At 36.3% G+C, this 14,817-nt stretch overlaps 1 protein-coding gene across 1 annotated transcript; it reads left to right on the forward strand.

Annotated features, from left to right (window-relative positions):
• The first annotated feature begins 8,329 nt into the window (after positions 1–8,329).
• LOC306643579 (NADH dehydrogenase [ubiquinone] 1 alpha subcomplex subunit 5) lies at positions 8,330–9,199 on the forward strand. Its single transcript, XM_079109805.1, has one exon. The coding sequence runs from the start codon at positions 8,368–8,370 to the stop codon at positions 8,716–8,718; it is 351 nt and encodes a 116-aa protein (XP_078965931.1). The 5' UTR covers positions 8,330–8,367; the 3' UTR covers positions 8,719–9,199.
• The last annotated feature ends 5,618 nt before the right edge of the window (positions 9,200–14,817 follow it).

Below are 14,817 nucleotides of genomic sequence, written 5' to 3' on the forward strand. Positions count from 1 at the left end.
TAGTTTGAATCTGTCCCAGTTATTGATACTTGCTTTTATTTCTGGTGCTATGGGAGTCCTGTTAAGGAAGTCTAATCCTAAGACAACAAGTTGAAGATTTGGACCTATTTTTTCTTCTATAAGATGCAGGGTCTCTGGTCTGATTTCAAGGTCCTTGATCCATTGTGAGTTGAGTTTTGTGCAGGTTGAGAGATAGGGGTTTAGTTTCATTGTGTTGCATATGGATTTCCAATTTTCCCAGCACCATTTGTTGAAGAGGCTATCTTTTCTCCATTGCATATTTTTGGCACCTTTGTCTAGAATGAGACAATTGTATTTATTTGGGTTTGTGTTCGTGTCCTCTATTCTGTACCATTGATCTACCTGTATATTTTGGTGCCAATACCATGCCATTTTTGTTACTATTGCTTTGTAGTATAGTTGAAGTTCTGGCATTGCGATGAACCCCCAGTTTCATTCTTCCTGCTAAGGATTGCTTTTGCTATTCTGGGTTTCTTATTCTTCCAGATGAATTTCATGATTGCTTGCTCTATTTCTGTAAGGTACATCATTGGGATTTTAATTGGAATTGCATTGAATCTGTATAGCACTTTTGGTAGTATGGCCATTTTGACAATATTAATTCTGCCTATCCAAGAACATGGGAGATCTTTCCATCTTCTAAGGTCTTCCTCAATTTCTTTCTTCAATGTTTTGTAGTTTTCATTGTAGAGGTCTTTCACCTGTTTGGTTAGATTGATGCCCAAGTTTGTTTGTTTGTTTTTTTTGTTTTTTTGTTTTTTTTTTTGAGGCTATTGCGAATGGAGTTATTTTCCTCATTTCCCTTTCAGATGTTTCATCGCTTGCATATAAAAATGCTTTAGATTTATACATGTTGATTTTATAGCCTACTATTTTCCTGAATTCATTGATGGGGTCTAGAAGTTTTCTGGAGGAGTTTTTCAGATCCTCTAAATATAGAATCATGTCATCAGCAAATAGTGACAGCTTAAGTTCCTCTTTTCCTATTCATATCCCTTTAATTTCTTTAGTCTGTCTAATTGATCTGACTAGAGTTTCTAGGACAATGTTGAATAGAAGTGGTGAAAGAGGACATCCCTGTCTTGTTCTAATTTTTAAAGTAAATGCTTTCAGTTTTTCTCCATTAAGAATGATCTCACTGATAAGTGAATGATGACACATAACGGGGAGGGTGGGGGGAGTTAGTGTTAGGGTTAGGGTTAGGGTTAGGGTTAGAGTTAGGGAGGGGGACAAGAATGGAGGAAGAAAGGACTGTTTAGAGGGAAAAGAAGGGTGGGAGGGGTGGGGGGGAAGGGAAAAAATAATAGAATGAATCAAACAACATTACCATATGTAAATTTATGATTATACAAATGGTATGCCTTTAACCCATGTACAGACAAACAACATGTATCCTATTTGTTTACAATTTAAAAAAAATAAAAATAAATAAATAAATAAAAATATGCCAGAGTTGGGAAAAAAAAAAAAAAAAAAAAGAATGATGTTGGCCATGAGCTTAGCATAAATATCCATTACAGTGTTCAGGTATGTTCCTAGTATCCCTATTTTTTCTAGTGTTTTGAGCATGAAGGGGTGTTGTATTTTGTCGAACGCTTTTTCTGCATCAATGGAAATAACCATATGATTCTTATCCTTAAGTCTATTGACATGATGGATTACGTTTATTGATTTATGGATGCTAAACCATCCTTGCATTCCAGGGATAAACCCCACTTGATTGTGGTGCACGATTTTCTTGATATGTTTCTGGATAAGGTTTGCCAATATTTTGTTAAGGATCTTTGCATCTATATTCATCAAGGATATTGGTCTAAAATTTTCTTCCCTTGATGTGTCTTTGCCTGGTTTGGGTATGAGGGTGATATTAGCTTCATAGAATGAATTTGGTAGGGTACCCTCCTTTTCTATTTCCTGGAATACTTTGAGAAGTATTGGAATGAGATCTTCTTTGAAGGTCTTGTAGAACTCGGCTGAGAATCCGTCTGGTCCTGGGCTTTTCTTGGATGGTAGGTTTTTAATGGTTTCTTCTATTTCATTGCTTGATATTGATCTGTTTAAATTGTGTATGTCCTCCTGGTTCAGTGTGGGAGGAGCATATGTCTCTAGAAATTTGTCAATGTCTTCAGTAGATTCTATTTTGTTGGAATACAGATTTTCAAAGTAGCTTCTAATTATGTTATGTATCTCAGTGGTGTCTGTCGTGATTTTCCTTTTTCATCACAAATTTTAGTAATTTGAGTTTTCTCTCTCCTTCTCTTTGTTAGTGTGGCTAAGGGTTTGTCTATTTTGTTTACTTTCTCAAAGAACCAACTTTTTGTTTTGTCAATTTTTTAAATTGTTTCTTTTGTTTCAATTTCATTGATTTCAGCTCTGATTTTAATTATTTCCTGTCTTCTACTACTTTTGCTGTTATTCTGTCCTTCTTTTTCTAGGGCTTTGAGCTGTAATGTTAGGTCATTTAGTTGTTGACTTTTCATTCTTTTTTGGAATGCATTCCATGCAATCAATTTTCCTCTTAGTACCACTTTCACAGTGTCCCAGAGATTTTGATATGTTGTATTGTGGTTCTCATTGACCTCTAAGAATTTTTTAATCTCCTCCCTGATGTTTTCTGTTATCCATGTTTCGTTCAATAGCATATTATTTAGTCTCCAGGTGTTGGAGTAATTTCTGTTTTTTATTTTGTCATTGATTTCTATTCTCAGTCCATTAGGATCTGATAGAACACAAGGCAGTATCTCTATTTTTTTGCATTTCCTAAGGGCTGCTTTGTGGCATAACATATGATCCGTTTTTGAGAAGGTTCCATGTGCTGCTGAGAAGAAAGTGAATCCGCTCATTGATGGATGGAATAGTCTATATATGTCTATTAAGTCTAGGTTATTGATTGTGTTATTGAGTTCTATGGTTTCTTTGGTTGGTTTTTGTTTGGAAGATCTATCTAGTGGTGACAGCGGTGTGTTAAAGTCGCCCAGAATTATTGTGTTGTGGTCTATGTGATTCTTGAAATTGAGAAGGATTTGTTTGATGTACAGGGATGCACCATTGTTTGGGGCATAAATATTTAATATCATTATGTCTTCCTGATTTATGGTTCCCTTAAGCAGTATGAAATGTCCTTCTTTATCCCTTCTGACTAACTTTGGCTTGAAGTCTACTTTATCTGATATAAGGATGGAAACCCCCGCTTTTTTACTGAGTCCATGTGCATGGTAGGTTTTTTCCCATCCTTTCACCTTTAGTCTGTGGATATCTTTTTCTATGAGATGAGTCTCTTGCAGGCAGCATATTGTTGGGTCTTTCTTTTCAATCCATTCTGCCAGTCTATGTCTTTTGATTGATGAGTTTAGGCCATTAACGTTCAGGGTTGTTATTGAGATATGATTTGTATTCCCAATCATTTGGCTTATTTTTGGTTTATAAGTTGGCTTGGTTTCTCCTTTGAGTGGTTTTTCTCTAAGGTAGTTCCTCCCTTTGCTGACCTACATTGTTGTTTTTCATTTCCTCCTCATGGAATATTTTGTTGAGAACATTCTGTAGTGCAGGCTTTCTATTTGTAAATTCTTTTAACTTTTGTTTATCATGGAAGGATTTTATTTCATCTTCAAATCTGAAGGTTAGTTTTGCTGGGTATAGGATTCTTGGTTGGCAACCATGTTCTTTCAGAGCTTGAAATATGTTGTTCCAGGCCCTTCTACCTTTTAGAGTCTGGGTTGAGAAGTCGGCTGCTGTCCACACTGGTTTCCCCATATATGTAATCTGATGCTTTTCTCTCATGGCCTTCAAAAACCTATCTTTATTTTGAATGTTAGGCATTTTCATTATAATGTGCCTTGGTGTGGACCTGTTGTGATTTTGTGCATTTGGTGTTCTGTAAGCCTCTTGTATTTGATTTTCCATTTCATTCTTCAGGTTTGGGAAATTTTCTGATATTATTTCATTGAATAGGTTGTTCATTCCTTTGGTTTGTATCTTTATGCCTTCCTCAATCCCAATAATTCTTAAATTTGATTTTTTCATCATGTCCCATAGTTCTTGGAGATTCTGTTCATGATTTCTTACCATCTTCTCTGTTTGGGCAACTTTATTTTCAAGATTAAATATTTTGTCTTCGTTGTCTGAGGTTCTGTCTTCCAAGTGGTCTAGTCTTTTGGTGATGCTTTCCATTGAGTTTTTTATTTGGTTTATTGTTTCCTTCATTTCAAGGATTTCCGTTTGGTTTTTTTTTAGAAAAAAAAAAACATTTTGTTGAAATGATCTTTTGCTTCCTGCATGTGCTCTTTCAGCTTATTGGTATTATCATTCATTGCCTGCATTTGCTCTCTTAACTCATCCTTTGATTCGTGAATCATCTTAATCATGTATAATCTGAAGTCCTTTTCTGACATTTCTTCTAACATACTGTTATTGGATTCTATTAATATAGAATCTAGATTTGTTTGGATCATTTTCTTCCCTTGTTTTTTCATGTTGTTCATGTATCTTCCCCTCTAGCAGTGCAGATCTGGGGTATTGCAGATTTCCCCCTATAGGCTTATAATGGCCCTATAGGTTTCCAAAACCCTTTCTCTAAGGGGAGATCAATATTAGCAGTGCCCAAATCAGACACTATGCAATCCTAGACCAAATAGCCCCTATGAGGACAATAACAAAATTGTCATAATAAACAGAATGCGTTAAAATATTATCTTCAATAAAACAAACATATTTGCAATAAGGTCTACAGTTTCTAATGGAGGACAAAGAGGATGCAGAGGGAAGTAGAATGTGGCTGTTAATGGGATAAGAAAAGATTATACAGAAGTTCTAGATAATAGAAAGTGTAAGAGTGTAATCAAAAGAAATTGGATGTTAGCATGCAAAAAAGGGAGAAAGAGACTCTGAGGGAACAGGTAAACAAAAGGAAAAGAGAGCCAAAAAAATAAAGTAATAAAAACTTAAAATTGTTCAATAAGGAGAAGAAAGAAAATCTACAGTATAACAGTCATATTGTATTCAAACCTCCCAGTCTTCAATAGCCTGATGCATGAGAGGTACCTGACAATGAGCTTCAAGCCTCCAGCAGGCGTCTAAGGATGGGATTTGCCCCATGTAAAGATCAGAGCTACGGCTTCCAGGATTATCCAAGATGGCCACTCTGGCTTCCAAGTGTGTTGGCAAATGGGGATATGCAGCTCAGGGTGTGGATGTGGTCAGCTGGAGGTCCTGGAGGCGGGATGCAGTTGGTCAGCCAGGGGTCCTGGAGGTCGGGTGTGTTTGGTGTGGTTGTGGGATCCTGGAGGCCGGGTGCAATCAGTCAGTCTGGGTTCCCGGTGATAGGGCACAGTCAGTTGGTCTGGGGGTCCTGGAGGCAGGGAGCAATCAGTCGATGTGAGGGCCCTGGAGGCAGGGAGTGATCAGTCGGGGTGAGGGATCCTGGAGACAGGGCTTAGTCAGTCTGGCCAGGGGTCCTACAGGAACTGGCTGTTGTCTCAAGATGGTGGCAACCACATGTAATCAAACCTGCAGGTACAGTGACAGAGAACTTCCAGGCAACAGCAGGCAGCTGGTGCTCCACTGGTGGTCGGTGATCAGTTTGCTGACTATTGTCGGACGATCGGGAGGTGAACCTCCTGCGTTGGGTGATGGATACGTGTAAGGCAGGCGATGGACTGGCCAGAGGCAGATAAATGGCGGATGATAGGCACCTGACAGTGAGCAATCTGCACTCAAAATGGTGTCGATATGCTGGCAGACTACAGGTGATCACAGTAAACAAATGGGATAAACAGCAGGGAATCGATAAGCAGCAAAAACTGCCTCACCAAGAAACAGATATCCTCTGCTTGAAATTGGAGTTACGGAGCGACAAGGAACACAGCCTCCCTCTAGTCCGCCATCTTGGATCCTCAAGGATAGAATTTTAAAGGCAGTGAGAGAAAAATATCAGATAATGTATAGCAGGAAACCAATTTGGATCTCAGCTGATTTCTCAACCCAAACCCTCAAAATCTAGGAGGTCCTAGAATAATATATACCAAGTTCTGAAAGAAAATGGATGCCAACCAAGAATCCTATATCCAGCAAAATTAAGCTTGAGATTTGAAGATGAAATAAAAATTGTCCTTGCTAAACAAATATTGAAAGAATTTGCAACCAGAAAGCCTGCACTTCAGAATATTCTCAACAAAATACTTCATTTCATGAAGATGAAATGAAAAAAAAAAAAAAAAGTGAAAACCAGCCAAGGGAAGAACTAAAGGAATTATCAATCAAAGGAGAAACTAATCCAGTCAAAAGACATAGATTGGTAGATTGGATTAAGAAACAAGACCCAACAATATGCTGTCTCCAAGAGACTCGCCTCATAGGGAAAGGCATCCACAGAGTGAAGGGGAAAGGATGGGAGAAAAAGTCACTCATATGGATCTCATAAACAAGCAGGGGTTTCTGTCCTCTAAAACAGACCAAGTTATGTAAGCCATATAATTGTAATTATACAATTGTAATATTATCTTAATATGTTTTTAGCATGTGTAGGGTTGTTTCAATAGCTCCCTTTCCACAGGTATTTCTTCTTACTTTTTTCTTGATTAGACTTTTTAGATTTTTATCAACTTTTAGCTGTATCATTTCTTTTCTATTTCATGTATTTCTGCTCCTATTTTTTCTTCCTACTACCTAATTTGAAAATAATTTTATTGTTAATCTAGCTTCTTTCTGATACAAATACTTAAAGTTATAAGTGTTCATCTGAGTACTATATCATCCCAGATATTGATATGCTAAATATTTATTATCACTTAATTCAAAGCACTTTTTACTTACTTTTCTTGGACTTTCTTCTTTGATTTGTGAGATATTTATAAGTGTGTTATTTAATTTTGAAGTAGTTGAGACGTGGGTGTGGGGTTCTACATATATTAAGATGATTGATTTCTAATGTAATAAATCATGCAGTAAATAGTCTGCATGATTTCAAATTTTTTAAATGTCTCAAAGCTTATTTTATGACAGAATATTGTCTATCCCTCTTAATTTTCTACTTGTCATTTTTGTGTATAGTTCTCTGTAAATAACAAATAGGTCAAGGTGGCTGATGATGTTGTTAAGCCTTCTAGATCAAACTCCTTCCAGCAAAGCCAGGGGTCTTAAAATTGCCAAATATGATTGTGGACTTGACTTTCTAGTTTTATTAATTTTTACTTCTTATATTTTGAAATTTTGTTCTTATGTACATATGCATTTAGGATTGTTATACTTTCTTGAAGAAGTTGTCCTATTATGAGTATGAAATGTTTCCCTTTATCTCTGGAAATACTTTATCTTGAAATTTATTTTATATTAATAGCTCTACTTCAGATTTCCCATGCTTATTTTCCTCTTCTTTTGCTTTTAACCTATTGTTGCATTGATATTTACAGTGTGGCAATTGTATAGAGCATATAGTTATTATTTGCTTTTTACACATGTTGAATATTTATAACTTTTAATTACAATATGTGGATCATTTATATTTAAATTAATTATCAATATTGTTGAAAAAAAAGAACACCTGTATGAAGGTCAGTGGAAACTGGGTAAATGATACGTTTGATGATGTACTATTTGGGAAAATGTCCTGCTGTCAGGCTCAGAGAGAAGATTGTTGGAATGCTTTTGTTGCAATTGTTCATTCTTTCATTTATCATAAGGTATACAGCAACAGATTTATTTTATTGTTTAATACTTTCTACTTTGCAAATAAGAAATTACATATATATGTAATTATATATAATATATATACATACATATATATATATATATTACCATAGGCAATCTCTTAGGTATAGGTATCCCATTGTGGTTTTAACATGAAATTCTCTAACAGTAAATAATGCTGGGTATTTTTTCATATACTCATGTGCCATTTGATTACCCTCTTCAGTGAAATACCCCTTTATGTGTTTTATTAATTTTTAATTGCATTATTTGCTGATTGTTGCGTTTTCTAATCTTTGTCTATTTTGTAAATAAATGTGTATTTCAAATGTTAAAAAACAATAATAATAAAATATAAAGGGGGTTAAAAGAAATGACAAATATCTGAGGTGATAGATATGCCAGTTTCTCCAATCTGATAATTATCTACTATATACATGTATTGGAATGTCACACTGTACATTCCAATAAATGTGTAAAATTACTATGTCTATTAAAAATAAAAATGGGGCTGGAGTATATAAATCAGTGGCAAAGTGGTTGCCTAACATGTATGAGGTTCTGGGTTCAAGCCCCAACACTGCAGAAAAGAATCAGTTAATTAAAAATGAATATTTGGGAGGTTCCCAGAGGGCTGCGCGGGGTCGGGTCTTCGGTGCTGTCATGGCGGGTGTGCTGAAGAAGACCACTGGCCTTGTGGGGTTGGCTGTAAGTGAGAATCCACACGAGAGGCTAAGAATATTGTATGCAAAGATTCTTGATGTTCTGGAGCATATCCCTAAAAATGCAGCATATAGAAAATATACAGAGCAGATTACAAATGAGAAACTGGGTATGGTTAAAGCGGAATCAGATGTTAAAAAATTAGAAGACCAACTTCAACTTGGCCAAATAGAAGAGGTGATTCTTCAGGCTGAAAATGAACTAAGTCTGGCAAGAAAAATGCTGCAGTGGAAACCATGGGAGCCATTAGTGGAAGAGCCACCTGCCAACCAGTGGAAATGGCCAATATAATTACTAAATGTCTTCTGCGGGCTGATGGGAAACTGATGTAATTAAATGTTCTGTTATTTTAAAAATGTCTCCATGTTCTTGACATAATCAAGAAAACTGACACAGGACATATTGAAGAGACTAGCATTTAGGGTCTTATGAATCAGTTTTTGATTTGAAGAGTATTTGTCCAGATTATTTCAAAGATGATATTTCTTTAAACAGAAAGATTGTGGGAAGATCTGAAAGTTAACTAGAAAAATTCCTACAGATCTTCATTTCAGAGGCCAAAATCAGAGGCTTAAATCTCTTTAGTAGTATCTTTAGCATGTTACTTAATTTCATTTCATTATCCTGAAAAAAAAGAGAAAAAGTACTTTATTATTATTGTCTAAACAGCTTTACTGGTCACCGTTTGAGATGAAATAGTAAGCATGAAAATGTTCAGTTATGAGAATAATGGCAAAAATAGTTTGTGATAAAATTTTAAATTGTGGACCTCCTTGGCTATGATCTTATGTGTGAAGAAAATTTAAATATATAATTCTATAATGACTTTCAAAAAAAAAAATGAATATTTGTGGAAAAAGGTTCTTCTAATCAACAGAAAAGTCCTTGATTTTTAATTTAATCAAATATATTAATCTCTCCCCATATGAATCATGCTTTTTGTTTCTTTTTTAAAAATATTTCCTTTCCCAGGATTAAGATATTCTTTTGTATTTTCATCTAAAATTCTTCCCTATAATTCTAGATTGACTCTTATTTTCTCTCAAAATGTCGAAGATTTTGTTCTGTTGTCCTCTGGATATCATCTTGCTGTGGAAAATTCAACTGTAAATGCTGACTTCATATTAATTCATCTTTACTCTCTGGTTACTTTTAAGACCTTTCCAAAGTCTTCGATGTTCTTCAGTTTCACTAAGAAGGAATTTCTTTGTAGTGCTATAATTTCCTTGGGCTTCCTGAATCTGAAGATGCAAGTATAATTTCATCAGTTCTTTAAAAAAAAAAAAAAAACTCATTCATTATCTCCTCAATAACTGCCTCTCCCCATCTAAAAAACTATCTCATGGATGTGGGAAGTAAAACAGTGGTCAGGAGAAGCTAGAGAGGTTAAGGAGAACGCAGGCATAGTGGAAGGTTAACACGTACAAACCAGTTATGTACACAGAGTATGTTCCAGTGTGTGGCACAGCAGGGTGACTATAATTAAAACTAACATTGTGTACTTCACAATAGCTGAGAGGACTTTGAATGTTCCCAACACAAAGAAACGATAAATGTTTAAGGAGATGGATATGCTAATTACCCTGATTTGATCATCATATTTTATGACATATCACACTGTATCCTGTAAATATTATAGTTATCATGTATCCATTAATAATAAAAACTTCTAAAAATTTTAAATTGCCTCTCCACAATCCTCCTTTTCTTCTTGAGCTCTGACTGGACATATGTTAGACCTTCTCAATCTATCTTCCCTGGCTCATGACCTTTCTTACTTCTACCTCATTGTCTGTTATACACTCTGGATCTATCTTCCTATTTGTGAGTTTATCACTCTGTCTGCTTTTAGTTTTAAGCTATCAGTTCAGACTTTAGTTTCAATATTTATATTTGTCTTTATAAAAAAATCAAATTGATTGCTTTAGAATATGATGATGTGTCTTTCATAATCACTTGTACCTGAAATTTTCAGTCACCATTTTTCTCTCTGTTTAGTGTTAGGCATGTCTAATTTAAATTTTTTATTTGCGAATTTCCAAATCTAAAAACTTTTCTGATCTATGGAATTTTTTGTTCCAGTTTTTACCTCCAGTTCACTTATTGATAGGTGACCATCAAAATAAAAGTCACTCCTTGAAGAAATAATTGATTCCAGGGTTAATACACAAAATACAAGATAAGACTGGAATATTTTGTTTTATCAGAAAGTAAGAAATTGTTCAAAATTAGGGTGATGATAAAAGGACCAAGTGACCAGAATAAAAACAGCCCTTGTTTCTCATATTTGGGAAATTCCTAACAACATACTAAATAATGATAGTGATAGAATATACTTTGCAGAAAGAAATAAGAATTCACGAGTCCATAGTGACTAATGATTGATTGATAGAAAGATAGATATGCAGGTGATATATAGGAAAAAAAAAAGTCTTCCTTACAGTAGAATGTCCATAAATGATATAAAAATAGAAAATAATAGAATTAAAATCACCCTTTGACAACCACAGTGTAGTAATGACTGCCTCAAGTAAGAATGACAAACAGACATTAAAAACACTGGGCAAAGGTATAAGAAACAGAATATTTACATAGTCCTAAAGTATTATGATTTACATATGCGGCGTACCCAAAAAACTCATATGTGAGACAATGCAAGAATATTCAGAGGTGAAATTATATTATGAGAACTATAACTTAATCACTGGGTCAATCCACTGATATGGATTAGTTGATTGGCAACAGTAGACAGGATAGGGCTGGAAGAAGTAGGTAATGGGGGGGTGAGACTTTGGGGTTTATATTTTGTCCCTCGTGAGCAGAGATTTCACCCTCTCTGCCTCCTGGCTGTCATGTCCTGAGCTGCTTTTCTCTACCATACCCTTCCACCATGATGTTCTGTATCACCTTGGACCCAGTGCTATGGAATCAGCCAACTATGGACTGAACTTCTGAAACCATGAGCCAAAATAAGCTTTTCCTCCATTAAGTTGTTCTAGTCAGGGGTATTAGTTAGCTGTTTCATCACTGTGACCAAAAGCCCTGACAAGAACAATTTTTTAAAGGAGGAAATGTTTATGTGGCACTCATTTTCAGAGTTCTCAGTTCATAGATGGCCAACTCCAATCCTCAGGGCCCAAAGAGAGGCAGGACATCATGACGGAAGAGTGTGGTGGAGGAAAGCAGCTCAGGACGTGGTACCAGGAAGCAGAGAGAGAATTCTGTTCACCAAGAACCAAATGTATACCCCAAAGGCACAACTCCCAATGACCCACCTCCTCCAGCCACACCCTGCCTGCCTGCAGTTCCTACCCAGTGAATCCTTATTAGAGGATTAATGCACTGATCAGGTTAAGACTCTCAAAACCCAATCATTTCACCTCTGAACTTTCTTGCATTATCTAATGCATGAACTTTGTGGGGGATACCTCATATCTAAACCATAACATCAGGTATTTTGGTTACTGCAATAAAAACTAAAATACAAAGCATCTCATCAGAGATATCTATTAATCAAAAAGGAAAAGTGGTGACTTTATCATGCAGAGACATGGCAGATCCGCCTTGAGCAAGCACTATGGTTTGCCTGTGGTTTGGTTGTATCCACCAAGGGTTTGTGAGTTAGAAACCTGGTCCTCAGTGTGATTATGTTGAGGAGTGCTATGGAATCTTTTTTTTATTTAATTTAAATATTTTTTTATTTTTACAAACACATTTTGATTCATTGTACACAAATGGGGTACAACTTTTCATTTCTATGCTTGTACACAATGTATATTCACACCAATCATGTAATCATACATATATATAGGGTAAAACTGTCTGTTTCATTCTACTGTTTTTCTATCCCCACCCCCTCCCACCCCTTTTTCCTCTACACCTTCCAAAGTTCCTTCATTCTTCTGTTCCCCCCATTACCCCCACTCATTATATATTGTCATGCACTTATCAGAGAAAACATTCGGACTTTGGTTTTGGGGTCTTGGCCTATTTCACTTAGCATGGTATTTTCCAACTTCATATATTTACCAGCAAATGCCATTTTATTCTTCTTTAGGCTGAGTAATATTCCATTGTGTATATAGTGGTACGGAATCTTTAAGAGGGAAGGACTACTGAGCAGCAATTGGGTCACTAAATGACCTGTCCTCAGAAATAATTAAGTTCTTGTGAGACCTCAGCTAGTTCCACACGAGTGCATTATTGAGCTTCCTGTCTCACCACATGATCTATCTTTTTTGCACATATTCCTGGTATGCTGCCATCCACCATAGGCCTTCACCAGAGGTGGGCCAGTGTTCTCACCATGTCTGTGAACCCCCAGAACTGTGAACTGAGTAAACCTCTTTTCTTTATAAAGTACCCAGCCTCAGGTACTTTGTTATTGAATACAGCAAGTAATTGCAAATGAGAAAGTGATAATCATGTGCTCTGGAGATGACCCAGTGAAAGGACACAATGTTGCTTTTGTAATATTCTTGCTCAAAACCATGCAAGCTAAATCCAATCAAGAGGAGACATCCAGCATGAATCAAGGGAAAGTCTATAAAATAGCTGACCATGGAAAGAAAAACTACAAAATCTTCCAGATTAAAGGAGATTAAAGAGGCACTAAGACAAACGTAGCAAGTGATCCTGGAATATAAAAAAGGATCAGAGAGTTCTGTTGTGGGAAGTGGGGTTCCAGAGCAATTATAGGGGAGGATGGTGGCAGCTGTTATTATGGGTTTACCTAGGTGCCCGGAGAAGACAGCCACTGCACTGGAGGCATAAATCGTAGCAGAACATATCCAGCACTCCTGGGGACCATTCACTTGGCGAGCCCCACCAAGTCCATGGCAGACAAGGGGCTAGCAGCAGCCAAAGGCAAGGGGCAAAGTGAAAGTGGCCTCCATGAGCAGTGACCCAAGTGGGAACTCCAACATTCTCTCAGAGGAGCACTATAGAAGGAGAGGACCAACATGGAGCATTATCCACCATTGTCATTGGCTTGCTAACAACCGCAGGACAAATTAGAGATCACGACACAAGGTCAGTTTTCAAAGCCCACTCCAGAAGGTTTGCTGTGAAGGCTTGAACTGAGCACATTATGGAATATTTGACCTTTACTCCCCTGTTCCTAGGAAGTACTGTAATGTCCTGGAAATCAGCTTAGACGATGGACCTCAGGCGGAGAAGTAAAAGAAAAAAGAACTTTAAGAAAATATTGCAAAAGTTAAACGACTAAAACAGCATTAAGAGAATGAACGGGCTCTGCAACCAGAAGAGAATCGTCTAGAAAATTCTGCCGCTCCAGAAAGACCCACTAAGATTTCTCTTTTGGATTTCATGACTGTATTTTTTTGGTAAATAGAATCTGGGTATGGATGAATCGTGTTCTGGTCTCAATGCTGTAGTGAGTTTTTGGCTTGGGTGTGGAAGTTTGTTGGTGGTCTGTTGAGAGCTTGCTAAATTAGCATTTAATACGCTACAAAATCATCGTAACTGGTTTAGTCCCTTGCCGTTCCGCAGCTTCTGTACTGAAATGAAACATCCTAAGGAGGAAAAACTGAGGAGCTTGTGAGCAATATCGAAATAATAATTTTAAATGCACTCCTTTCTGGAAAAAAGGGAATTTAGAGTATAAAAGTCAGAATTGTCCTCTGACATGAAAAGTGAGCCTGACTTCAAAGAGAGATAGTATATTAATCACATCTTTTATTATTATTGCTTATTTCTTGGAAAAGAATAATTTCTGACTTTCTCAAAACAAAGTATTAAGCAATTAATACTTCTATTTTCTGCACTTTTCTGACTTTAGTCTTTTAATTATCAAAACAGTGTGCATTTTTAACTTGACTTATAAAGTTTCTCTCATTATCTTGACTATGTAGAATATCATTTGCTAGATAAAATAATATCTGTATTTATGAACACTGCCATTTTCTTAAAGATGACTTTTTGAGAAAGTTAACCCTAAAATTTAAAGCTTTCAGTAAAGATGCCAAATGCTGTAGTAAGAAGATAAGGAGGAGGAACAGGAAGAAGAGGAGGAGGAGGAACATGAAGAAAAAGAAACATTCGGTTGTTATGGCTACAAAGGGCATTATGGGAGCAACTGGAAAGACTTGAATGAGGCCTATGGATTAAAGAAGAGTAGTGCGTTCATGTTAATTTTATGAATTTTATCTTTGTACTGTAGTTTTATAAGAGAATATACCAGTTTATCATTGTACTATAGTTATATAAGAGAACAAACACAAACACATGCACACGCACATACACACCCAGAGAGAAAGCGATGGATGTAGATACGGTTCGATCCCCAGATACAGAGAACCGTAGGGGTAGAAAGGCATAGAAGTAGGTAGAGACACAGAGGGCTGCAGATGTAGATATAAAGATGAGTGA

Source organism: Sciurus vulgaris (genome assembly GCF_902686455.1).
Source record: "Sciurus vulgaris genome assembly, chromosome: 14".
Lineage (NCBI taxonomy): Eukaryota > Metazoa > Chordata > Mammalia > Rodentia > Sciuridae > Sciurus > Sciurus vulgaris.